This window comes from Salmo salar, chromosome ssa03 (genome assembly GCF_905237065.1).
Source record: "Salmo salar chromosome ssa03, Ssal_v3.1, whole genome shotgun sequence".
NCBI classification, from domain to species: Eukaryota; Metazoa; Chordata; class Actinopteri; order Salmoniformes; family Salmonidae; genus Salmo; species Salmo salar.
Genome location: NC_059444.1, coordinates 58,795,591 through 58,823,356, shown reverse-complemented (window position 1 = coordinate 58,823,356; position 27,766 = coordinate 58,795,591). Strand labels below are relative to the sequence as shown.

The 27,766-nt window shown below is 45.3% G+C and overlaps 1 protein-coding gene across 4 annotated transcripts; it reads left to right on the top strand.

Annotated features, from left to right (window-relative positions):
• Window positions 1-974: 974 nt before the first annotated feature.
• LOC106600798 (flocculation protein FLO11) lies at window positions 975-22,074 on the top strand. 4 transcript variants are annotated; one of them, XM_045715005.1, is made up of 14 exons: window positions 975-1,164; window positions 13,298-14,169; window positions 14,335-14,704; window positions 14,912-15,154; window positions 15,294-15,400; window positions 15,495-15,553; window positions 15,770-15,915; window positions 16,689-16,826; window positions 18,817-18,859; window positions 19,073-19,110; window positions 19,231-19,318; window positions 20,698-20,902; window positions 21,310-21,342; window positions 21,717-22,074. In XM_045715005.1, exons 1-14 carry the CDS (start codon window positions 1,113-1,115, stop codon window positions 21,846-21,848), a joined length of 2,526 nt encoding a protein of 841 aa, XP_045570961.1. In that variant the 5' UTR covers window positions 975-1,112; the 3' UTR covers window positions 21,849-22,074. The 4 variants fall into 4 exon arrangements, with proteins under 4 accessions (XP_045570961.1, XP_014047951.2, XP_014047950.2 ...); XM_014192476.2 differs by having other exon boundaries at window positions 13,316-14,704; XM_014192475.2 differs by having other exon boundaries at window positions 13,298-14,704.
• Window positions 22,075-27,766: the final 5,692 nt, after the last annotated feature.

Sequence of the window (27,766 nt, the reverse complement as noted above, 5' to 3'; positions counted from 1 at the left end):
TTGTGCTGTCAAATGTCTGACGTCTTCAGATCAATAAAACCTGCAGAGCAACAACAGCTCGGGCTAATTTGATTCAATTAGAGAAAAGGTTAGGTACACTCAGAAAAAAAGAGCTCCAAAACGGTTCTTCGGCTGTCCACATAGGCGAACCCTTTTTGATTCCAGGTAGAACCCGTTTGTGTTCCATGTAGAACCCTCTGTGGAAAGGGTTCTACATGGAACTCAAAACGGTTCTACCTGTAACCATAAGGGTTCTCCCTGGAACCAAAAATTATTATTCAGCCCTTTTAGGTTCTAGATAGCACCTTTTGTGTAGTGACCTTTCAGTAGGCTATTACAATGCCTCAACATTTAGCCTAAACGGATCATTCACATCTATTTGAAACCATAGTTATAAATGTCATGGTCCAGGAACCGTATTTATGTTGATAAGTTGGGTTGATATTGCGAGACGCAAACAAATGCCACGTGTTGTGATGGACATGTTATCTGATCAGATACAGCCATAAAATCCCCCCAACGGGAACATTATCCTACAGTTAGAGCTCTTAAAGACATAAAGGCAATTTTGTATGTATTAAAGCTTAATTGCCCATTTGTATAAACAAGTCCTGTATGAAAAATGTAGCAGGCTTCAATTTATCAAACCGTTTCCTTCGGATGGGGACATTAGTCATCATACAATTTGTCGTCATCGAAGTTTTACTTGCCAACACTGGCCAAATGTGAGTGTTGGTCGAATAGTTAAAATCCCGTAATATAAAAGCATTAATATATTAATCACCATCAGACAATGCCAAAAATACCACAGGCCTAGGTCTTGGGCGCACTCGCCTTATCTACTTTCCCGCCTGTGGCGAGAGGACACTCAGGACTGTCAGTGACCGAGCTTGTTGGAGGGAGGCGGCAGGGCCCGCCCCACGAGGAGGGACTAAGCGTTTAATACTGCTGAGACCTCTAAACGGGCTCAAAGAGAGACCCACCTGTGGCAGACACTGTCAGGCACGAAGGGAATAAGTTACTGCGTCTCCAGCAAGACCGTTACCGGGCACAAACCTTGTTGTTCTTCTTGATTATCTGAACTCGGACGAACCGTTATACACAGAGTGAGCATGACATTATTTTGTCATCAACTTTTCATCCTCCTATGGATTGTTGTCACAGGTAAGCTTGATTTAAATGTTTTATAGAATAATGTCTTGTTTAAACGCCCATTTACGCATGGATCATTCGGGGGAATATTGTTCAAAATTCACATCTCAAGGCAGGTGCCATTTCGTGTAGGATATACACGGAAAATGCAGAGCACTGTAGGGTATTTAAATCAATCTCCAAACGTTGCCCATTCTTGCCTAAACATTGCAATAGGCTGTGTTTATATTTTTGTTCCCGTAAGTTTGCAATGTCACTGGAATAACGATGTAATAACATTAAAGCTGCCAAATGGATAGTAACGCCGTGTATAGACTCAAACTAGGCTATATTTACCATCACTAGCCTACCCTAGATCCACTTAAGCTACATTTTCAAATACACTACATGACAAAAAGTATGTGGACACCTGTTTGTCAAACATCTCATTCCAAAGTCATGGGCATTAATATGGAGTTGGTCCCCCCTTTGCTGCTGTAACAGCCGGCACTCTTCTGGGAAGGCTTTCCACTAGATGTTGGAACATTGCTGCGGGGACTTGCTTCCATTCAGCCACAAGAGCATTAGTGAGGTTGGACACTGATGTTGGCCAATTAGGTCCTGGCTCGCAGTCGGTGTGCCAATTCAGCCCAAAGGTGTTCGATGGGGTTGAGGTCAGGGTTCTGTGCAGGCCAGTCAAGTACTTTCACACTGATCTCGACAGTTTCGAACTCGGTTGTGAGTGTTGCAAATGAGGACAAACAATTGTTACGCGCTATGCGCTTTAGCACTCGGCAGTCCCGTTCTGTGAGCTTGTGTGGTCTACCACTTCGCGGCTCATGCGTGGGTTGCTCCTAGATGTTTCCACTTCACAATAACAGCACTTTCAGTTGACCGGGGAGCTCTAGCAGGGCAGAAATGTGACTAACTGATTTGTTGGAAAGGTGGCATCCTATGACGGTGCCACGTTGAAAGTCACTGAGCTCTTCAGTAAGGCCATTCAACTGCCAATGTTTGCCTATGAAGATTGCATGGCTGTGTGCTCGATTTTATACACCTGTCATCAACGGGTGTGGCTGAAATAGCCGAATCAACTAATTTGAAGGGGTGTCATCATACTTTTGTATATATAATGTAAGTGTTTTTCTATCCATTATTATGTAAGGTAAGAAACCATTATTTAAGAAGGCTCTGATAGATCTCTTTTCATATGTACAGTACTAATACTTCAAAACTAGTGGCTATCTTAGACTCTTGCAGGGGGTTCCCCAAAACTCTCCAAATAGAAGCCAAGACTTACTGAAGACTGAGTCATTGGTTCCACTGCTCTCTGGCTGGTTGTGACACACATCTTAACCATTCAAAGAAGTTTAGCTCTTTCTGTACTCTCTCTTCTATACTCTTTTAGCCTGCAACACTGGTGAAGTGTACTGTGGAGTCTTAATGAGCCTATAGGCTCAGCCATGCTGCTGCTTAGCCCTGCTGCCCTATGCGGAAGTTGATTCTATTGGTCGCAGTCTCTTAATTAGGGCTGCTCTGGGGTTGCTTCATCACGTTGCCAACTATAGCAGGGATGGGCAACTGGCGGCCCGCGTGCCCGCTTTTGTTGGCCCACGGATCAATTATTATTACATTTTTTAGGACCTGAGTCAGGTTCTCAATGTACTGTTGCGAGTTAAAATAGTAGAATACACAAGGTGCAATTTCAAAATTTGGTTGTGCATCAGCAGTTTTTCTCTTATGTTATGTCTGTCACTGACAGTCACTCAAATAGCCAATGTCAGCAAAATAAATTAGATTTGTAAATTAGTCTAGCATCCAGCTTTCTTAACTGTAGTATCATGGTCCAATTTCCAACCAGGGGACCCCAATTGATTTTGTTAGTCACTCTTACTCAGATATCATATTAAAAAACAGCAAACATTTCTCTCCCCCTATGGCAAAATGTGCAGAATTGCAGGAAATAAGCTGTAAAACTGCTCATTTGTTTCACCGTTCCTTTGCAAAATGAGTACAATTGAATGAAACTTGTTAGAACATTGTAATATCTTCTCTCCGCCCCATGGCAAAATCGCTTAGGGCCCCCAAAAGGCTAGTGCCTCATGATGAGTTCAGATTTTTTGTGGCCCTCACCCCCATCAAAGTTGCCTATCCCTGCCCTATAGGGAAGGCCATATTTAAGGTCAAAGGTTACCATCAGAGGCCTGAGAGGAGCCACTGTCATGTGGCTGAGTCCTTGCTGGTCCCCTGGTTCCTGCAGACTGTTTTTATAGTTTGATCACTTGTCATTGTGTTTAAGGACTCTGTAACTCCGGGAGAGAGCTTGGCTCTGAACTTAAGGAGGCTTGTATGAGAAGCATGACTGAGTGTGTGTGTGTGTGTGTGTGTGTGTGTGTGTGTGTGTGTGTGTGTGTGTGTGTGTGAGGCAGGCAGGCAGCAGTAAAAAGATACATATGAAGGACCTCCTGAGGGTCGATCACCACTTCCCCTGAGTCTGGCGCCATGGACGCCATCGTCCAGCGTGTGTGTCCCCGATAAGAAAGAGCATGTTCAGTGTCTCTTCTCCTCCCCTTCTTAATCCTGTCTCTTTCCTCGCTGACCACATACATTCTTCATGTCAGCAGCTTCATAGTTTGGTGGTTAGTCATTATATGTGCAGAGCATGCAGGGTCTATACAGGAGGTAATGGATGGGGTGGACAGAGCGACACACACACACATTCATCAGTCCTCCCTTTTAAGTGTGATGAAGCCCAGATATCAACGAGTGATCACTATGCCGAGGTCAGGGTAAATAGGGTACGGTGAGTGTGACATGGGTTTGGTAGTGTCTCCTTTCTCCTCACTATACCGCCCAGCCTTTACCCACAATCTCTCTCTCTCTCTCTTTCTCTTGCTGCCTGCACTCCCCTTTTCATAGACACTCTTGCTTCTTTCTTTCTTTCTTTCTTTCTTTCTTTCTTTCTTTCTTTCTTTCTTTCTTTCTTTCTTTCTTTCTTTCTTTCTTTCTTTCTTTCTTTCTTTCTTTCTTTCTTTCTTTCTTTCTTTCATCTTGTCTTTCATCTTATCACCTCTCTCCACTCCTCTTTCCTCCCTCTCGCTGAGTTGGATTAGGGGCTGTAAATCTCTCTCTGTAATTGGAAAGCATGTGCTGGCCGAGCTTTAATAGGATATGATATGTGCTCAGAGCAGAGGCCCAGTGAGCGTGGAGCGCTAGCTGCACTAGGGAACCATCTGTTACTTACAGATAGTCAAGGCTGGACGAGCCCTCTGTGCTGATATAGGATATAGGGAGGGGAACGTAGACACACACAACTCACCTCCCCTTAAGTCTTACAACTAGGGCAAGGCACGGGTCAACCTGAAGGTAGAGAGGTCACTGTTAGAGAGAGACCAAGGGAGATAAGCATGTAAATAAATCAACTGAGGTAACGATGAAGAAAAAGACAAGAGAATAAACAATGACTGCAACTTAAACCTTCTGATCTTTCCCTAATAGAGAAAGTAGTGCTGTGCTCTGTGTGTCCTTCCGTGCCACCCATAGTGATGAGTCCTGCTGTGGGGCCCGGTGTTGACAAATCAGTACAAGACCCTCTAGCTGTGTGACTGCCTTTCTTCTGTCAGTGTGTGTGTGTGTGTGTGTGTGTGTGTGTGTGTGTGTGTGTGTGTGTGTGTGTGTGTGTGTGTGTGTGTGTGTGTGTGTGTGTGTGTGTGTGTGTGTGTCAGGCAGGCCCTACCCCAGGCAGACGATGGCCAGTACAGCTACCATCTAGCCAAACAGGACATTTCTCCTTCTCCTCCAGGCATTGTGAACAAATTGAGCAATCTCAAACACGCCCTGTCTGAAACAAAAGTCAAGCCTCTGCTCGTCTCGTAACCCGTGTATATCCCAGACTCTGACATTGCTTGTTCTGATATTCCTTAATCTCTTGTTTCTTCTTTTTTTTGGGGGGGGGGGTTCTTTAAGCAATAAGGCCCTAGGAGGTGTGGTATATGGCCAATATACCGCGGCTCAGGGCTGTTCATACGCACGACGCATCGCGGAGTGCCTGAATACAGTCCTTAGCCGTGTTATATTGGCCATATACCACAAACCCCCGAGGTGCCTTATTACAATTATAAACTGGTTACCAACGTAATTAGAGCAGTAAAAATACATGTTTTGTCATACCCGTGATATACGGTCTGATATACCACGGCTGTCAGCCAATCAGCATTCAGGGCTCGAAATCCCCACTTTATAATTCTGTATTAGTATTGTACTGTTAGACATTTACTGCACTGTTGGACCTAGAAACAAAAGCATTTAGCTGCACCTGCTTTAGCATCTGCTAATATGTGTACGCGACAAATAAACTTTGATTTGAGAACAGTGTGAAATTGTCTTTCGGGAATTAGGAAACCTGTTGATTCCCTAGATGTAATCTCACAGACAAATAATGCAAGACCTTTAGGGAAAGGGAATACCAGTACAACTGAATGCATTCAACTGAAATGTGTCTTCTCATTTAACCCAACCCCTCTGAATCAGAGAGGTGCGGAGGGCTGCCTTAATCGACATCCACATTGTTTGCACCCGGGGAACAGCGCGTTCTGCTCAGGGGTAGAACGACAGATTTTTACCTTGTCAGCTCGGGGATTCAATCCTGCAACCTTTCGGTTACTGGCCCAACGCTCCTACCCGCCAGGCTACCTGCTTTACCCAGTTATGACAATGCACATGTCTATTGTCCTGTTGATTTGAAGAGTGTAAGATGCGGTATACTCTGTCACAAGTGACTTTCCCACGAGCAACTATGCACAGTAGACTTCACCGTCATGATATTGGATGAATGCAGGGAGATAGGACCATTCTCATTCCTTCCATTGACCATGGACATGTTCAGCTTGATTAGACTAATTAGGAATCTGTTCCCCCGAGCAGCGTGTATTACTATGTGAGGAATCTTTGTCACAGAGAGACTTGCGGCATCAGCAACCTTAATAATAATATTGCATGGTATTTATGTAGCGCTTTTCAAGGACCCAAAGTTGCTTCACAAACACCAGACTAAGCAGAAGGACGAAGGAACATGACGGTTCAATAGAAGGTTTATATCGCCATATCCGAGGGGGGAGAGAGAGAGAGAGAGAGAGAGAGAGAGAGAGAGAGAGAGAGAGAGAGAGAGAGAGAGAGAGAGAGAGAGAGAGAGAGAGAGAGAGAGAGAGAGAGAGAGAGAGAGAGGCAGACACAGGGATATGGCAGTGGCTGGTCTGTAAGAGGTGAACATGAAAGCTCCTCCTCATTTCCGTGAGATAGAGTCACCTCTGGTGAACTGGCGTCAGCTGCCCTGCTTTGATGTGGCAGCCGTGGTAACAGAGAAATGGACAGTGCCCAAAGAACAGATAGACTCACTACCTTAGGGGAAGCTGAAGGAAACTGACCTGCTTGCTACTACTGTGTGTGTGTGTGTGTGTGTTTGATGTAAGAAGGGGAACATTCCCTACAGAGCCCCTACAAGCATTGCTCCACCAGGTCATAAAGGAGTATGTTAGAAATGTCCACCTCATTAGCCGGCTCTGAGGCCTGTATCTGGGACTTCTAATTAGCATGGACTGAAATCCTACATTACTAGTCCTATGTCATGTACATGTTGTTAGTTACATGTGTTGTTATGTACTGAGATGTCATACATGCTAGTACACCCCCTATGGTTTCAGAGTGTTTGATATGTCATTTGTGAGCGCTGTTAGTAACTGTTATTCCTATTAGTATTGCATTTGTAAACAGTGAACAGCATGGACAGACAGACTAGACGACAGTAATCAACTCTGAAGGGACGTCACATTACTGTGATGGCGCTAATTACAAAATCCTTTCCTTATCAGTCTCTGTGGGGTCAGTCACTAACCCGATGGCCCATATTTCTTTCTCTCTTTGTCTTTCTCTCTCTCTCTCTCTCTCTCTCTCTCGATCTCTCTCTCTCTTTCTTTCTTTCTTTCTCTTTCTCCGTTTTTCTGTGAGCATTCCGTAATCAGGTCTGTGTTTCTCACAGTGCTGGTAGATGTGATAAGAACTATTTCAGGAACGCTCTTCCCTAATCCCCACCCGTAAGCTGGGCATGTTTCCGTGGAAACTCCAAGTGACTGAAAGTGTCTACTGGAGGCAGGTTTCCAGAACCGTCATGACTCCTCCTGTCTATTTAAACCCTTTCTTCCCTCCCCGAGCACTGTCATCTGCAGACTCCAAATGACACCCTTAATCCCTTTGTAGTGCACTACTTTTGACCAGGGCCCCTGAGGCACTATGCAGGGAGTGCACTATGTAGGGAATAGGGTGTAATTTGTAGTAGTGCACTATGTAGGGGATAGGATGCAATTTGGGACACATGTTGTCTTGAAGTACATTATTGAGTAGAGTCTGTGGGGGTTGGGGCTGAGGGGGAAACAGGTAGCCAGGTAATTGTTTATCTGGCAGTTGGTTGAGTTCATAAAGGGGCAGTTCACAGGAGTACCATTGTGCCACATGAAAAGAAAGCCTGTAAAGTGTGGTGCTGGGATGACAGACGAGCGTCATCGGCGTGGAGTCTCTCGCTCTGTCTGTCTCTCTCTCTCTCTGTCCCTCTTTCTCTCTCTCCTCTCTCCCCCACTCTCTCTCTCCCCCCTTCTCTCTCTCTGTCCCTTTGTCTCTCTCCCTCATTGATTTGTAGTGTGGCCATCAGAACTTTGACAGCTGGTAACAGATGTCTCCTGGCAACGGACACACTCCCACACTGCTTAGCGGTGGCGTGCGAGTCCTTCAGCCTCCGCTCGATGCTGTTCCCTTTTCTTCCTGTGTGGGAAGGGGAGGGTGAGGGTGTGGGTGTGGCTGGGTGACAGACTGTGACCATATTTAATTATATCTGTTTGTGAGGCTGTCGATGTTTACTTCACTGTGTGTGTGACGTGCAGTATGACCCTGGGAGTGACACTGTATGACACTAATGTATACACTGTTGCAGTGACTTGATGTGAATCTGGTCCAACCCAAACTGGACCATTTTTGTCTATGTTGTAAGTCAAGTTTTATTTGCAGTGCATTTCACATGTCTCAATACACTACAAAAAATATGAGCTCTTCCTGAGTGTGTGGTTCCCTATGGTGAAGTTCTATAGGTGTCCTTTGACCCCTGGGTGGTCTGATTTAACCCCATTATCTCATTGTGTCTTCCTGAGATTATCTGACTGTAACTCTAGGTTAATACCTAAAAGAGGGCTTCTGACTGTCCTGCAATATACCGTTTACATAATCTACACTATACTGTACTGCACCCTACCTATACAGTGTCTCTTATGGTTTGATATGCTTTGTTCAACATTAGTTCCTGGTAATACGTTAGTGAAGATAAAGATTCAAATGAGCGGTAGTTGAACTACGTGCCAGTCCTGATGTTTAAGAATGTAAAAAAAAAATAATACAAATAATAATAAAATAAAAGAATGTGGAACTTTAAAGGAAATAGCAGTCAGAGGAGGCTGGTGGGAGGAGCTATAGGAGGATGGGCTCGTTGTAATGGCTGGAATGGAATTACTGGAACAGAGTCTAACATGCGGTCTCCATATGTTTGATGTATTTGATATCGTTCCATTTATTCCATTCCAGCTATTACAACGAGCCCGTCCTCCTGTAGCTCCTCCCACCAGACCCCTTCTGATAGCAGGGATAGTCCCAACCCACACAAAACGTCCCCTTGCGAGTTGTTTAATTCCTCACCAGTTTAGTTTTATGTTGCTTATGAAACCACAGCAACTATGATGACATGTATACGGAAGTAATAATATACAGAGATGTTGCGAATATGTATATTATGACTTTTTGAGTACAATTGTTATTGTTTTTTATTTCACTTGGTCCCCCTCTATGGTCATGCTTCTCCCTCTGTGGTCATTCCACCCCACCCCTTCAACAGTCTGTACTCTGCCTCTCCACCGATGGACATGTCTTTTCTCATTTACATTTTAGTCATTTAGCAGACGCTCTTATCCAGAGCGACTTACAGTAGTGAATACATACATTTCATTTCATACATTATTTTTTTTTTCTTCCCCTGTGCTGGGAATCGAACCCACAACCCTGGCGTTGCAAACACCATGCTCTACCAACTGAGCTACAGGGAAGGCTGTAGCTCAGTTGTCATTTATGTATATAATGCTATTTCTACTCTGCTTTTTCATGACCATTTTCATTATTTTATTTCATTTAGTCCTGCATGTTGGAGCTCGAAGCCTAACATTTTCACTGAACCCTGCAATCACACCTGCAACCCTGTACATGTGACTATTACTGTAAACCCTCTGAATCAGCCGTGGTGGAAGTATTGTACTGAGGGACACAATCCTCAGATGACTTTGTAAGACACAGGATAGCCTCTGTGTGTGTGTGTGTGTGTGTGTGTGTGCGTGTGAGCGTGTGTCAGGCGTGATATTCTTGCCTGGGGAATTGTGCCTGAGGTCCGGAGCTTCCTCCTGAGTCCAGTGACAGGTAGGCAGGGGGTATTTTATGACGAAGTCAAGGCTCCGCAGTAGCTATGTCAACTCATGTTCATGTCGACCTGTCTGGGAAGGGATCTTCAATTTTCCAACATGGCCACACTCTCATGGTATATGGTATACCCACGTCATGCACAAAATGTGTCAGGATATAGCAGAATGACTCCAGCCGTAGAGAGCCGGCTCTGTGATCCAAGCCAGTCTGTCTGATGTGGATCTAAATGAGACGTCAGTGATTGTTTTCAAGCAAGGTTAAACTTTTCCAGGACGGAAGCATTTGAATGAGAGGGGGGAACTGTGGAAAGGTCATCACAAACACGCACGCACAACCACAAACACACACACAACACACACACACACACACACACACACAGACACACACACACACACACACACCATTGTGTTGCAGTTTTGTCATTGTTGCAGTGCTGAGAGAGAAGTGATCAGATAACTCTGTCATTGCTTTAACCAGCCGATACTCTCACCTCTCCCTCGGTTTCCACTCTGTTGCCTTGGATATCATGGTGTCCAGTGTATGGCTGTTTGCATGGCAGCAGTATTGGGGATGTGGCTAGATTTACTATTGGTGTTTTTAGAAAGTGTTGTATAGAGCATAGTCTGTTGATTTCACATCCAGTATCATTTTGATATCGGTTTGTTGTTGATTTGACATCCAGTCTATTCTCAACTGTTCTCAACTGTTCTCAATTGTTCTCAACTGTTCTCAACTGTTCTCAACTGTTCTCAATTGTTTTCAACTGTTCTCAACTGTTCTCAATAGTTATCAACTGTTCTCACCTCTCACAACAGATGTTTGTAGCTCATGACTTAGAACAGGGGTTCTTAAACTTTTTCAGCCTGGAACCCAAATTAGACATTTCGTGTTCAGTCATTTCAAATGTTGCCATGGGGCGTAGAGACAATTTCATGGTTTTAAAGCATGTTTTCTGCAATTCTACGAATCATGCCATGGGGCAGAGAGGACATTTAGCAATTTTCTAAAACATTTCATGCAATTCTGCTCATTTTGCAATGGGGCAGAGAGAAAAACATTTCAGTTTTACAGCTAATTTCCTGCAATTCCTCCCACTTTGGGTCGCGACCCCTACTTTAAGAAAGGCTGACTTAGAGGGTGTAAAAGTACGGAGAAAAAAATGTATGAAATGTATGCATTCACTACTGTAAGTCGCTCTGGATAAGAGCGTCTGCTAAATGACTAAAATGTAAATGTAAAATGTAAAATCAAGTGGCGTTTAACCGTCGCCTCAGAGCTACCAATGGGCCTGACGGAGGGAAAGGTCTGTGTGTTGGATGGAGAATAGCAGGAAGTAGTGGGCTACTGCCTACTGTATGTAGATGCTAAATTAGGCTTTGACTTCCCAGTAGTTGTGTTGTGGGGCAGGGCCTGATTTCTGTCACCACCATCTGCTTTAACATCTATTTACACATTACACTACTGTAAATGTTTTCACTTGGCATTGGTAATTTTAGATAGGCAGTCCATTGGCCTGCCTTGTCTAGGATCACACTGGATGATCTATGCTCAGCCTGCTTTTAGTTCAGGATGCCAGGGAGATTTCTTATGTTTGTAATCTGTGTGTTTTTTTTCTTCTCCAGTACAATGGACCATAGATTAGGTTTCCAGGTTTTAGTTAGCAACCACATTGCTAGGCTTCGTTATTGTGTATTTATCCGGTTTTTGCTAAGACGCTGGTCTGAAGACAACACATTCTGTCAGGCATGTCTGCATCGCCAAGGCCCGCTGGCAAATCTATGCGGAGGAATCTAACCAATGGGCAGAATGTTTTAATTTGGTTACCAAGAGATAAAAGTCTACTGTGACACACTGTGGTGATACACCCAGAATGTACAGTATGAAGAGGGAAGACTCTTACTCATAGCTATGTCTTCATATCATCATATAAAGATAGAGGGATGGGCATAACTGTCAGAAATCTCATTATAAGAACATACTGTTGACTTCTTGTGTCTTGCACTGTGAATAAAAGGGGATCATTAAATCTAGTGTTTTCTCATTAGTCTTTGTTGGGTTTAATCTCTTGGAGTCAGCCTCGAGGGTTTTAGTTATCTTCTTTCATTCTTAATCTACACGAGCGACTAACAGATTGATCCAGTACTTTTAACTGCATCTGTGTTTTTGTGTCATTGGCCCATCACTGTTCTAGTTTCGGGAGACGTTTTCTGGTTTCAGTCACCTCGCCTTGTTGTCATCATAACCAATATAATCTCTATCACGTCAGCTGTGATCATAAAAGTCTTTCTCTCAGTCCACCACCCATCCTATCAGATAGCTCTGTATTTGTTCAATCCACTCCCTCATACCATATATGTGTGTGTGTGTGTGTGTGTGTGTGTGTGTGTGTGTGTGTGTGTGTGTGGTGAAAGAGTCTGTATGGATACAAGTGTTTTCTCTATCTCAAATACGGATGGCCATTAAGTTCGGCCTTGACAGGTGTGTGTTTGCTCTTTGTTAATTTTTCATCTATAAATGGGTTTTGGTTACCAAGCGACAAAGCCATTAGGTCACACGAGGCAATGTACACTCTGGCGTGTACTGTGTGTTCCTGGAAAATAATTGAATCACACACAGAATCAGATATTAGTCTTTGTTTCCCTCCTACTTCCTCCTGCATCTCTGCTGCCTGGTATGGTAGGAGCAACACAGGGTTTGCCATCGGCCATCTGCCTAAGTCGCATCCCAATGGCACCCTATATTGACCAGAGCCAAAAGTAGTGCACTATGTAGGGAATAGGGTGCCATTTGGGACGGGGCCCCTGTAGTGCGTGTGTTCCCTCTCTGCTCTAGCTGGAGGAGGAAATAGAAAAGGTTGAACATATTCAGCCAACGCATACAGATGAGGACCCAGCTCCGCGGCTCGGGGTAAACAGGCCGAGGCAGCATTCTATCAAAGGCCTCCTGCTGGGTGTGCCGCTCCTCAAGCTGCTGTGAAGCTGCCAAACACAAAGAGACCAGAGCAGATTGGGTTTAACAGCACCGTGGACTGGCATCACCACAACACGCTAAGATCAATATGACGCCGAGTCCTCTTTGAAGAGACTGGTGATACACTTGGCTAGACACAACACTGACATTACGTGATGCAGTGAGTGGCATTTGCGGTATGTCAGTAGACGGACGATCGTGCACTTGTCTTTTGTCACGCTTGTGACGTGATGCACCTTTGTACGTCTCTGTGACACAACTGGAATGGTGAGCTCAGCTAAAGCTGAAGCAAATGCCGCAATGACTTTTCATCGCTAAGCTCCAACACTGAACACTTTTGGTGTTGAGATTCCAGTGCTTTTGCAGATAGCCCAAGTGGTATTGGAACGCATGCTGTCAATCAGAGCTATTCCGTTTATTTTCTGGAGGGCCCAAACACCTCAGATATTTTGTTTCTACCCGGTAGTTAAATTCACTCATCAGTCTCCGTCATCCCTGATTATAGGGGGGAACATGAACACCAGAGGAGTAACTGGCCAAGGTTTAAGACTTCTGGTTAAGACCACAGGCTTTGATTCCCTAACCTTTGACCTTAACATAGCAGGTCTGTTTCGGTATTGCAGGTTTGGGGTGTTTTGCAGAGTGTGTATGGGGCACATGAAGCTGAGCTCATGACTTACTGCATGTTTTGTAGTGTTGTCTTTTTCTTTAGGGGCAGAGTCCAACACTCAGACTCCTGGAACACATGGCAGTCCTGGGCCCACAGATACATCCCTGACCCCAGGAGATAGATCCACCACCCTCTTATCAACAAAGACCCCAGTCTCCACTGAACCCAGCTCCACCACCACCACCACCCAAGACCCCTCAACTGTCCTCCGTAGCACTGATGGCACCTCACCCACAACAGCAGCCGTCTCTAAAATGAAAGAGGTCTCTACTACGACAGACCTGACCTCAGCTTCTGATACGACGGAGTCTACGGGAGCAGTCGGCACCACCGCGACAGAAACAAGAACTATCTCGTTGGTCAGCACAGCAGAGAGGACTTCCTCCCACAAGACCTCGGCGTACACTGTCACGTCCCCTGAGGCGACGGAAAAAGACAGTCAATCTACAGACAGTGGCATGACAACACCCACCACCACACCTGCCCTTAGCAGAGGGGTCTCTCCGTCTACCACGGAACATGCCGGAACCTCCTCCTCCTCCTCCTCCATTGTCCCAACCAGCAGTACCAAAGAGCCAGGCACACATGAAACAACAGCTATCAATACAGCTACCACAGATACAGGTACCAAAGACAGTGAGACCACAGGTACAGGGATCACAAAGTCCACCATCCCACCAACTGGTCAGACCGCTCTCCCAGTAACTGAGGGTAGTACCCTGTCTTCAACACGCCCCTCCTCCACTACAAAGGGCACTGATACCTCTCTCCCAGTAACTGAGGGTAGTACCCTGTCTTCAACACACCCCTCCTCCACTACAAAGGGCACTGATACCTCTCTCCCAGTAACTGAGGGTAGTACCCTGTCTTCAACACGCCCCTCCTCCACTACAAAGGGCCCTGATACCTCTCTCCCAGTAACTGAGGGTAGTACCCTGTCTTCAACACGCCCCCCCTCCACTACAAAGGGCCCTGATACCTCTCTCCCAGTATCACATAGTACCTCGCCCTCTACCTCGACCACCAGCAATACAGAGGGCTCCCAGGTCCCCACCACAAAGGGCCCTGATACCTCTCTCCCAGTATCACATAGTACCTCGCCCTCTACCTCGACCACCAGCAATACAGAGGGCTCCCAGGTCCCCACCACAAAGGGCCCTGATACCGCTCTCCCTGTGACTGATGGCGCCACGTCCTCAACCCCCACAGCTACCATTACAGGGAGCCCTCATACAGACAAAACCACTGGAGCAGAGGGGACCACCAATTCTACAACCACAGCTGACACTCCAGCTTTGCCCCCCACCTCCAGCTCTGCCTCCAGCCCACCCTCTCCAGGCTCAACCCAAACCCCAGGCAGCAGCACTGAGGTCCCCGTAGACACCTCCACCACCACCCCTGCCCCCTCACCCACCATCACACCTACAGGAGGTATGCTTTGAAATGGAATTGTCCATGTCATATGTTGTAAACATGATTGTGTCTGTGTTACGGCTGAAGGAGGACTAAATATAATGCAGCGAACTGATTAAAAACAAAGATATTATCTTCACTGTGAGATGTTAATCAATGTTGAAACTTCCTTTCTAATTTCACCTTTGTTTTGTCTTCTTTCCTTGTTTTTTTTTTTTACCACAGAAACCCCTGGACAACCAACTAGCAAAACTAGTGAGAGCCCACTTCCTCCTTTCCACACCTCCACCTCCCCTACCGGTGGAATCACCACCCAGCCAGAGTCAGCCATCACTGCTACCACATCCCTGCCTCCACCCATCTCCATAGTGTGTCCCTCCACTCCCTGTCCGTATGATAGCATCTGTCTCAATGGCACCTGCCAGTGTGTGTCTGGGACCTTCCTCTTAGAGGGCCGCTGTGTACAAGGTTAGTGCTAGTTGTCGGTGTTATAATGAAGACAATGATGGTACTGATGCTGAGGATGATGCTGATGATGGCGGTGGGGATGATGAGGATGAAAATATTAATATTGATGACGACTCCTTTTTTTCCCCTTCATGTTCAGCCCAAGTGTTCTCTGGAGACCTGCATCTCAACCGAGCATTTCAGGATGAAATGAGCAATCGGTCATCAGTGATATTTCAGCAAACAGCAGCCAGGATCTCAGAGGCAGTAGGTCCCTGAGTCACAAAGCCCAGTAATTACAGTGTATTGCCCTCTCAGAGCTACAGAGTGGGACAATAATCCTCTCTTATCTTATTTTTAGCTGAGAAGAGCCTTGGGAAATGAGTCTGGATACTACCAAACTGATGTTGTGCTGCTGAGGTAAGATTCTCTACGCTACATTGTCAAGAATGGTTGTTATCCAATGTATATCCCACTAGGCACAGACGTACTTTCATTGAGATAACGTGGAAACAACGTTGATTCAACCAGTGTGCGCCCAGTGGGATTTGTTGTGATGACCAGGACATTGGTTTGACCATACATTTTATCAGCTGGTTGTAAAGGTGATTATGTATGGTCTTTGTGACCCTACAGGCAAGGCAGTGTGATAGCGACCGTCAACAATGTGTTTAAACTAGGCTCCAGTGCCACCCAGACTTCGACCAATGGCGCTATAGAGAAAGCCATACGAGCCTGTGGGACGACCTGTGGGACTATACTGGAAAGAGCTACATTTACCGGTGGGTACTGTGTATTACGCCTTCAACCTGTGTAGAAGGAGTGACCAGCAGGGTGATTCTTACTACCTGAGAGCTTTAACCATACTTTCAATTCATAGAAAATAGTAGATGGATTGGTACTTTATTATACCAGAGGAGAATGTCATGTCAAACAACAGTAGACAAAAATACTGACATTCTCCTACTCTGTAGCTATTAAAAAGTCCCATAAAACATGGAGTACCGTTACAAAGTGTCCCTATCCTGACTGGTGTGTCCCTATCCTGACTGGTGTGTCCCTATCCTGACTGGTGTGTCCCTATCCTGACTGGTGTGTCCCTGGCCTGACTGGTGTGTCCCTGGCCTGACTGGTGTGTCCCTATCCTGACTGGTGTGTCCCTATCCTGACTGGTGTGTCCCTGGCCTGACTGGTGTGTCCCTGGCCTGACTGGTGTGTCCCTATCCTGACTGGTGTGTCCCTATCCTGACTGGTGTGTCCCTATCCTGACTGGTGTGTCCCTATCCTGACTGGTGTGTCCCTATCCTGACTGGTGTGTCCCTATCCTGACTGGTGTGTCCCTATCCTGACTGGTGTGTCCCTATCCTGACTGGTGTGTCCCTGGCCTGACTGGTGTGTCCCTGGCCTGACTGGTGTGTCCCTATCCTGACTGGTGTGTCCCTATCCTGACTGGTGTGTCCCTGGCCTGACTGGTGTGTCCCTATCCTGACTGGTGTGTCCCTATCCTGACTGGTGTGTCCCTATCCTGACTGGTGTGTCCCTATCCTTTTCCCAGCCACTGACCTATGTGATCAGTCCCCCCTACCGTGTGATGTCCGCTCTACTACGTGCGAGTACAAAGAAGATGGAGTGACCAGATGCTCCTGTAAGGCTGGCTACATCAACAGCTTCTACTCAAACCAAAGCTGCACAGGTGAGTACAGACCTGTCTCTAATGGTTTTATGCTCATTGAAAGGTAATTCAAGATAGGAGTCGGTGATTATCTGCTTTCGTAGTCTTTGTGGTTGTACGTACTGAGTGGATTGAAATGTTACACAAGACACACGATAACAGCTTAGCGACTGTATAATGGAGCTGCTGAATACATTCCATTTGCTAGAGAGAAAAGATGAAAGGAGACTCAGACAGACTCAGAGCAAGGTCAAGTACACTTGGCTTAGCTTCAGTGTGAGGAAAATGGGAATGTTACCGTCAAAAGAATGCATTTGCGTTCATTTAAATACTTCTGTGTGTGTGAGAGAGAGAGAAATAGAGAGATAGACATTTTTATTGTTTATTTCACTTTTATTTATTATCTAGTTCACTTGCTTTGGCAATGTTAACATGTTTGGCAAATAAAGCCGAATTGAATTGAGAGAGAGAGAGAGAGAGAGAGAGAGAGAGAGAGAGAGAGAGAGAGAGAGAGAGAGAGAGAGAGAGAGAGAGAGAGAGAGAGAGAGAGAGAGAGAGAGAGAGAGAGAGAGAGAGAGAGAGAGAGAGAGAGAGAGAGAGAGAGAGAGAGAGAGAGAGAGAGAGAGAGAGAGAGAGAGAGAGAGAGAGAGAGAGAGAGAGAGAGAGAGAGAGAGAGAGAGAACAAACACACCCCACAGAGCCCCAGGACAGCAACACAATTACACCCAAACAATTCATGAGAAAACAAAAAGATAATTACTTGACACACTGGAAAGAATTAATAAAAAAACTGAGCAAACTAGAATGCTATTTGGCCCTAAACAGAGAGTACACCGTGGCAGAATACCTGACCACTGTGACTGACCCAATATTAAGGAAAGCTTTGACTATGTACAGAGTCAGTGAGCATAGCCTTGCCATTGGAAAAAGGTGTCTCAAGAGAAGACATATGTGCACACTGCCCACAAAATGAGGTGGAAACTGAGTTGCACTTCCTAACCTCCTGCCAAATGTATGATCATATTAGAGACACACATTTCCCTCAGATTACACAGATACACAATGAATTCAAAAACAAACCCAATGTTGATAAACTCCTATATGTACTGGGTGAAATACCACAGTGTGCCATCACAGCAGCAAGATTTGTGACCTGTTGCCACAAGAAAAGGGCAACCAGTGAAGAACAAACACCATTGTAAATACAACCCATTTTTATGTTTATTTATGTTCCCTTTTTTTTACTTTAACTATTTGCACATAATATGGCATTTGTAATATCTTAATTATTTTGGAACTTTTGTGAATGTAATGTTTACTGTACATTTGTATTGTTTATTTCACTTTTGTTTATTATCTAGTTCACTTGCTTTGGCAATGTTAACATACATTTCCCATGCCAATAAAGCCCGTTGAATTGAACATTGAAATTGAAATTGAATAGAGACAGAGAGAGAGAGAGAGGGTCAAGTGCCGTGTAGACATTTCTCCTCTCTGACCAATGGCACTATATATCTCTTTAATGTATTCGTCTGCAAAGGGGCCGTTGCCCTGGAAACCAGTTGAAGAATCATGGTGGCTATCTGCCGAGCCAGGGGCTGGATTAGTTTCGTCCAGCAGGGAAGTTATGAGTTGGGGAGAACTACCAAACATAGATGAACCTGCTCCCCGCAGCCCCATGTTAAACTACACATACTGTATAGCCTGTTCCTCAAATCTAAAATTGTACGCACTGATGTTACAACATATATTAACCTCTCTTAGAAGCAAATGTTTTTTAAGTGGCTTAATTGTGCAAATGTATTGAGCAAACATTGGTGAGCTTCACCTGTTCTCTTCTGTGATAGCAGAGCTTCAATACACAGAGTGGCTGTGAAGATCACAGTGTTCCCATGTTAGTTCCTCTCTGTGAAACTGTGACATCACTGTCTCCGTAGAGATCCGATAATTCACATGGTTCCGTATGTAATTCAATGGCTGTCTCTCACCCATGTTTCCTCTTTCTCCATAGCCTGTCCCAGTGGTCAAAAGTCAGAGGGAGACACATGTGTGCCGTGAGTATTTTAATTTAATATATTTTTGTTTGGTTGAGACAGGCAGCGATCCCCTTTTGATATTGCATTAAAGCGTTGTAGATCGCTGCAAGTAACTGGTGCCCCCTTGTGCCCTTACTGTGTAATTGCACCAGGAACTACTTTCACATAAGACAATGTATTGTGGTTAGATATGAAATGTGTATCATGTTTGCTATTTTTGTTCTATTCCAGATGCCCGTTTGGCTACGCTGGATTCAACTGCACTGACTGTAAGTTGCACTAAAGCTCCTCTTTCTTAACCAAATGGGTCCAGAGATTTGATAAAAGTTAGTGTGGTGTTTGTATTTCCCGGTTATCTGAAGTGTGTTCATGTGTCTCTCTCTGTGTAGCGGCTCTGTTGGCAGTGGTGGTCATCGCCTGTGTACTGGGGGGAGTCCTTCTCATCATGCTGCTGGCCTTGCTGGCATATTGCTGCTGGTAAGAATATAACACCCTCCTCTTCCTCCACTCCTCTCCCTTCTCTTCTCTCCCCTCCTCTCATCTCCTGTCCCTTCTCTCCTGTCCCTTCTCTCCTCTCCTGTCCTGTCCCTTCTCTCCTGTCCCTTCTCTCCTCTCCTGTCCTGTCCCTTCTCTCCTGTCCCTTCTCTCCTCTCCTGTCCCTTCTCTCCTGTCCCTTCTCTCCTCTCCTGTCCCTCCTCTCCTCTCAGTTCTCTCCCTTCTTTCCTCTCCTGTCCTTTCTCCCCTCTCCCTTCTCTCCTCTCCCTCCTCTCCTCTCCTCTCCTCTCAGTCCTCTCCCTTCTCTCCTCTCCCTCCTCTCCTCTCAGTCCTCTCCCTTCTCTCCTCTCCTGTCCTGTCCCTTCTCTCCTGTCCCTTCTCTCCTCTCCTGTCCTGTCCCTTCTCTCCTGTCCCTTCTCTCCTCTCCTCTCCTGTCCCTTCTCTCCTCTCCTGTCCTGTCCCTTCTCTCCTGTCCCTTCTCTCCTCTCCTGTCCCTCCTCTCCTCTCAGTTCTCTCCCTTCTTTCCTCTCCTGTCCTTTCTCCCCTCTCCCTTCTCTCCTCTCCCTCCTCTCCTCTCCTCTCCTCTCAGTCCTCTCCCTTCTCTCCTCTCCCTCCTCTCCTCTCAGTCCTCTCCCTTCTCTCCTCTCCTGTCCTGTCCCTTCTCTCCTGTCCCTTCTCTCCTCTCCTGTCCTGTCCCTTCTCTCCTGTCCCTTCTCTCCTCTCCTCTCCTGTCCCTTCTCTCCTCTCCTGTCCTGTCCCTTCTCTCCTGTCCCTTCTCTCCTCTCCTGTCCCTCCTCTCCTCTCAGTTCTCTCCCTTCTTTCCTCTCCTGTCCTTTCTCCCCTCTCCCTTCTCTCCTCTCCCTCCTCTCCTCTCCTCTCCTCTCAGTCCTCTCCCTTCTCTCCTCTCCCTCCTCTCCTCTCAGTCCTCTCCCTTCTCTCCTCTCCTGTCATTTCTCCCCTCTCCCTTCTCTCCTCTCCCTTCTCTCCTCTCCCTTCTCTCCCTTCTCTCCCTTCTCTCCCGTCTCTCCCGTCTCTCCTCTCCTCTCCTCTCCTCTCCTCTCCTCTCCTCTCCTCTCCTCTCCTCTCCTCTCCTCTCCTCTCCTCTCCTCTCCTCTCCTCTCCTCTCCTCTCCTCTCCTCTCCTCTCCTCTCCTGCCAAGCCCTAACCTCCATTCACACTGCCCCTCATCAGAGGCCTACCACCCTCCTCTAACCATTACTCAGTCAAGTCTTAGCTGCACCCATGGCTGTACACCGACCCTACAAAATATTGCCGTTATTTCTCTCACCAGAGTGTATCATCAGAGAAACTTACCGATAGAGGACTGTGCATTTACATTGTCCTATCTGTGTGTCTCGGAGGTACCGGTCACGGTCAGTGAAGAAGCCTTCAGCAGAGTTCAGCAGCCCGTACCCTGTGGAGGACTTCCGGGGCCCCTGGTCCACCACCCAGGGCATCACCCCGATCCCCCGGGCCAGCACCAACTGGGCCTCAACCCCCATGGAGATGACCGAAGGGGGCAGCACACACACCCTGGTCGACATGAAGCCCCACACCAACGGAGCGGTGAGTCACTTGTGATTAAGCCTGTGTTCTTTTGACCATATGGAGACTTACAACAAGATAAACCTCCTGGCTTGTACATTGCCCCAAATTGTAATTGTCCTGTCTGCTTCCCACTCCCTGCTGTTGTCCTCTGGAAACCTAATGGGCTAACTCAAAGATCTTCTCTGTCTTGTGTAACATATTTAAGGAGTTTTGAGATTTTGTCTCCTTAAATGCTGTGTGCTCCTTGTTATTTAACTCCTATATTACACGCCAAAATCGTATGTGATATTTGATTTGCTTTTTTTGTGCCATAACTGTACTTGTCGTAGTGGAGAGTTAATGTTTGCTAGTGTTTATGTTTGCTAGTTAGTTAGCATATATGTGCTCCCTCTCTTCCTTGCCTGACTCCTGGTGTGTTGCTTTAGGGATTCCACATCCTGCCTAAACGGGAGAAGAAGGTAAGGTCCTAAGTCTAGTAATGCTTTGCTTTCCCTCTCCTTACTAATCAAGCCTATAGCCTCTGCTGATGGTTTTACTAAACCTACCCTGTCCTTTGACCTGGTGATGGGAAAGACCGAAACTTCATGAACGCTTGGTAGAACAGTCAATAGCTTCCATTACCTTATGTGATCCACCATTTGGTTTAGGAGGAAAATAACTCTTATTGGGTTTTAATAGTCCATCATATATGCGTTCATGAATGCTCAGTTTTGACATCTCCATTTCATGTATGTGTGTTTGTGTGTGTGCCTGCATGTGTCTGTGTGTGTGTCAGCGTGTGTGCATGTGTGTCTAGCACGATCTCTGACATTCCCGCCTGTCAATGTTTCAGACCGGGTCGTATGACCTGACCTCAGACAGCATGAACACGTTCAAGGGGAAGAACCAGTCTCGCTACTCCTACCTGGTGCAGGGCCATGAGAACCCTTACTTCATACCTGCAGATGACAGGAGACCCGTATGAGAACCTCAGTGACGTCTGGAGACAAGGGCCCGTATTCACAAAGCGTCTCAGAGCAGAAATGCTGATCTAGGATCATTTTTGCCTTCTTAAATCATAATGACTAAAAAAAGGGGAGACCTGATCCTGGATCAGCAATCCTACTCTTAGATGCTTTGTTAATATTTGCCGTTGAGAGGAGAGAAGGACGGGTTAGAGAGAGGAGGGAAGGCTACAGGGAAGATGGTGGGGGGGGGGGGTCGGACAAAAATGGCTGAAGATCAAATTGAGAAGTCACTGACTTCTAGTAACTCTGGGTTTAGGTACATCTTCTCACTGTATTTGTGTTGAACTATCTAGAACTCTGTGTATACCTTTTCATCAGGATGTTTGGATAGATGCCATGTACTGTGTAGGGCATCTGTAGTAATTTGTGGTTTACAGTCCTTCATGGACTGGAATCATTCACGGTTTAACGGCACAACCACAAGGGACTTGACAGCAGGGTTTTAAATATGTTCTTCTTGAATTCATTCTCAAAATCAGCTTTATGATTCACAACGATCTGGGGTCAAACATTCACTGACTTCCCAGGGATTCACTTCCATAACTGACACCACCAAAGAGGATTGTGTTCGCTATAAATTCACTGTTTTACTTTTGAAATGTTCCGTTCATCTGATCATAGTCTTTATCCTGTTCTGCAATACAAAGAGAGGATTCTGAACAAGATTTGTAAAAAAAAAATATATATATATATTATGTTTTATTTGTGTCTATTAGGCTGCGTTTAGACAGGCAGCCCAAATCCTATATTTCTTTCTCACTAATTGGTATTTTGCAATAACTCTGTGGTTGGTCAAAAGACCAATTAGTGGGAATTGGACTGCCTTAAACACAGTCTTACTGAATGAAGACTGAGCTGAATATAGCTTGTCATAGCCAATAGGTGTCGCCATTGTTCAGGGTCAAGCTTTTCATGTTCTTTCTCTCCACAGTATGCTGGTACAGTTAGTTACCTGTATGTCTATGTCTTATTGAAGAGATTACTGATAGATTTTATTGAAGATTGGTCATTCTGCATTGTAGTGTCTGCACTCTCACAATCAACGTAGTATTTGAAAGTGATTAATCCCTTGCTAATTGCACTAAATTATGTATTGCGTTTCACTACATGTGATTTGTTTGGGTGGGGGGGAATCATAGACACATTCTCAGCGAGAGCAAATTTATTTGAGTATTTTTACTTCAGGATTGAATGTGTTTTCATGAGGAGAGCTGTGTGTATGAATGGCTGAAAGAGCTGGATCCCTAGTTCAGGGGTTTATACAGTAAAGGGATATTTTGTATTAGTCTTGTCTGGAGCTGATAGACCTACTCTACACTCTTATTAGTCTGGCCTGGAGCTTAGACCTATTCTACAGTCTTTAAGTCTGGCCTGGAGCTGAGTAGACCTACTCTACAGTCTATTAGTCTGGCCTGGAGCTGAGTAGACCTACTCTACACTCTATTAGTCTGGCCTGGAGCTTAGACCTACTCTACAGTCTAGTCTGGCCTGGAGCTGAGTAGACCTACTCTACAGTCTAGTCTGGCCTGAAGCTGAGTAGACCGACTCTGCAGTCTGTTAGTCTGGTCTGGAGCTGAGTAGACCTACTCTACAGTCTAGTCTAGCCTGGAGCTGAGTAGACCTACTCTACAGTCTATTAGGCTGGCCTGGAGCTGAGTAGACCTACTCTACAGTCTATTAGTCTGGTCTGGAGCTGAGTAGACCTACTCTACAGTCTAGTCTGGCCTGGAGCTGAGTAGGCCTACATTCTCTGTTATTAGTACCTTCCCTGCTGAAGCTGTCTGCATCTGCAAACGTGCCTGTTTATGATTGGTCTTTTTGAAGAATAGGAAAATTATGCAAAACAAAAGCTCTCGACAAAGCTTGTTCTCGGATGTGCCAATTACCATGTCTATACAGTTCCGCAAAAATATGATGTATCTGCAAGTCTTTCATGTGTCTGTGTGTATTTGTGAGTATGTGTGTCATGGAGACAGTGCACTATTTTCTAAATGTATATACAACTTTTGTAAATGAAATGTCTTACTGCAGAGAATGTAAGTGCGATGAAAATAAATACATTTAAACACACAACGTGCCTTTTCCTTATGTTATCATGCAGAAAAAATGTTGTTAATAAACATTAGTGGATGTATCTATATATAGTCCACAGGTTACGAAGGAAATTAGTCTTTTTGCTCTGATCCCAAGAACTTCCCTAGACAACCAACAAACACACGACACGCATTGTTGAGAGGAGCACAGGGTCAGTCAGTCGCAGTGCAGAGCCCGTGGAGCCATGCCTACTACACTTGAATCAAGTCTGAGGATTTAGGAAATCCTATGATGTCTGCATCCAGTTTAACCCATTTCATAGCCAGAAAGACAGAGCTAGTGCTGATAATGTTAGTGCTGATAATCCATGGTAACACAGTGTGTAGCAGAGGGAGGTGGCGTGGATTTGGATTGAACCATATGGACAGTGTTGGAATTGACCCATCCTGCTGGTCCAAATAAATCTCCACTAAATTCATCAGAGGGTAGAGGCTCTGCTCTGACCTTGTTTAGGAAGAGTGCACTGCAGATGCCAGATGTGCTTTCATGGAGATTTCATAGCAAAGCTATCAGATACTGTACTCATTTGGTGTGAGACAACTCGCCTCGATCCAGATTCGGAATATAGAGAACAGGAAGCGGGACGGGGGACGGATCACCCTTTTAAGGATCACGCAATTCACTCAAACGTGAGCAGAGCAACTTCCTGCACTGATATTAATGCTTCTCGGTTTTCTACCTTCTGTTCGTTCAGCATGGTTTGCATTTCTTCACACGGAAATTAGGAAGTATAGTGAAAACAACATCTGCTGTGGTGAGCTTTAGGCTCCAACTAATAGACGCTACCTAGAAAAGAATTCGGCAGTTCTTTCAGCAATACATTTGGACTGAATTTCAACATGACTTCACTCTGCGGTCTGCACCAGCCACATCAGGGATGTAGGCCTACATATTGCATTTCACACCAGTCTATAAAAACCTGACTGGGTCGCCACACTAATCGCAGTGTGAAGGAGATCCTTCCCTACACATAGCCGTTCATATTATTGTTATTCTCACAGAGTTTCAACTAGCAGTCCTTTACAACACCGGCTGTACTACCTAGGTTGCGTCCCAAAAGGCACTATATTCCCTTCATGGCGCACTATTTCTGACCAGGGTCTCATAGGGAATAGGGTGCCATTTGGGACACAGCCGTTGTCACCCAGGACGATCTGCTGCCCTGGTCTGACCTCTCCAGAGTCTTGCTGTGGGGGGGGGGATGCCTGTGAATATTTGGCAAGCAGAAGGATGTTGTGGCATTAGGACTTAGGAGTCAGATCCTCATATGCTCTTAAGGGCAAACAGGGATTCAGACTGGTGCTGGTAAAGCTGGCATTGAGAGGTCTTAATCTTGGCTAGTGGGGCACCAGAGCACACCCAGAAACCCACACATAGGGGGCTGAAATCAGGGGCTGGCGTATAAATCTCAATTTGCATGTACGTGATGCATGTGTGTGTTTGTGTGTGTGTGTGTATCAGTGTGTGCATGTGTTAATCATTCTGTCCTACAGCTTAACGTTCATCCCTACTGGTATTAGTATGAGGTTTTAGCACCCTTCTGTCTGTAACTACACCCACACAAGTCCTGCAGCCATAGCTCTCGTGAGTAGGTCCTATAGGAGAAAGCACAGTACCTTCTGAAAGTATTCACATCCCTGAATTTAAAATGGATACAATTTCAACTTTGTGTCGCTGGCCTACCCACAATACTCTATAATGTCAAAATATTATTATATTTATATTAATAAAAAATGAAAAGCTGAAATGTCTTGAGGCAATAAGTGTTCAATCCCTTTGCTACGGCAAGCCTAAATATGTTCAGTAGTAAACATTCTGCTTAACAAGTCACGTAATAAGTTGCATGGACTCTGTGTGCAATAATAGTGTTTAACGTGATTTTTGAATGACTACCTCATCTCTGTATCCCACACATCAAATGATCTGTAAGGTCCCTGAGTTGAGCAGTGAATTTCAAACACAGATTCGACCTCAAAGAACAGGGAAGTTTTCCAATGCCTCGCAAAGAAGGGCACCTTCAATGGTAAAAATAATAAAAGCAAACATTGAATATCCCCTTGAGCATGGTGAAGTTATTAACTACACTTTGGATGGTGTATCAATACACTCAGTCACTACAACGATACAAGTGTCCTTCCTAACTCAGGAAAGGAAGGAAACCACTCAGGGATTTCACCATGAGGCTAATGGTGACTTTAGAACAAATAAATAGTTTAATGGTTGTCGTTGAGGATGAGGATGGATCAACGACATTGTAGATACTCCACAATACTAACCTAAATGACAGAGTGAAAAGAAGGAAGCCTGTACAGAACACAAATATTCCAAAACATGCATCCTGTTTGCAACAAGGCGCTAAAGTAACACTGCAAAACATGTGGCAAAGAAATTAACTTTATGTCCTGAATACAAGGTGATATGTTCGGAGAAAATCCAACACAACACATCACTGAGTACCGCATGGTGGTGGCTGCATCATGTTATGGTTATGGTTGTCATCGGCAAGGACTAGGGAGTTTTTCAGGACAAAAGGAAATGGAATAGAGCTAAGCACAAGCAAAATCCTAAACCTGGTTCAGTCTGCTTTACAACAGACACTGGGAGACAAATTCACCTTTCAGCAGGACAATAACCTAAAACACGAGGTTGCTTACTAACACAACATTGAATGTTCCTGAGTGGCCTAGTTACAGTTTTCTTAAATAGGCTTGAAAATCTTTGACAAGACCTGAACATGGCTGCCTAACAATGATCAACAACCAACTTTACAGAGCTTGAAGAACAGAATAATGGTCAAATATTGTATAATCCAGGTGTGCAAAGCTCTTAGAAACTGTATTTCATTTTCAATACACTTGCAAAGATTTTGAAAACATGTTTTCAATTTGTCGTTTTGGGGTATTGTGGGTAAACGGGTGAGATTTATTTTTAAATTCAGGCTGTAACACAACAACAATATGAAATAAGTCAATGAGTTTTGGGGTATGAGTGCGGTATGAGTACTTTCTGAAGGCACTGTACATGGAAGATTCCTCATGCTATTTAGCCTAGATCAGCCCATCCCAGCCCATAGGTACATCCAGCTGAATTATTGTCCATGCGCTACACATCCCAGTCATTTGACCCGCCGGAGCTGTGGGAATGGGGGCCCAATCCAACAACTATCGAGCCTCGAGCAACTAGTTCCAGGGCGTCGTCTCGAGGAACATCTGCTCCTTTTGAAAGGCCTTTATAGCTTCCTATTCATGTGTTGAACCGATAAAGAGATAAATTACCCAGAGATCCAGTCTGTCTCATTCAGTCAGACTCACACGGTGCGATAGAGCTCTGGTTTGAACATTTATCACTCCACCACTGTCCCCAGAGTGGACTACATTCAAAACTCTATAGCAGGACCTCTATACCAGGCGGTGTCAAAGGAAGGCCCTAAAGATTTTCAAAGACTCCAGCCACCCAAGTCATAGACAAGTCTGGAACCAACAGGACCCTACTCCCAAGCCATGAGACTGCGAAATAGCTAGTTAAATAGTTAACCAATAGCTACCCGAACTGTCTGCATTACCCTTTTTGCACTCTTTTGACTCATCACATACGTTGCTGCTACTGTTTATTATCTATCCTGTTGCCTAGTCACTTTATCCCTACTTACACTAAGTTTACAAAACATTAGGAACACCTTCCTAATATTGAGCTGCACCCTCTTTTGCCCTCACAACAGCTTCAACTCCACAAGGTGTCGAAAGCGTTCCACAGGGATGCTGGCCCATGTTGACTCCAATGC

Coding starts and splice junctions, on each gene's coding strand:
- LOC106600798 (XM_014192475.2), top strand. CDS start 1,113: ATGACATTATTTTGTCATCAACTTTTCATCCTCCTATGGATTGTTGTC. Junction 14,705..14,911: donor CACCATCACACCTACAGGAG/GTATGCTTTGAA, acceptor TTTTTACCACAG/AAACCCCTGGACAACCAACT. Junction 21,343..21,716: donor TGCCTAAACGGGAGAAGAAG/GTAAGGTCCTAA, acceptor TCAATGTTTCAG/ACCGGGTCGTATGACCTGAC.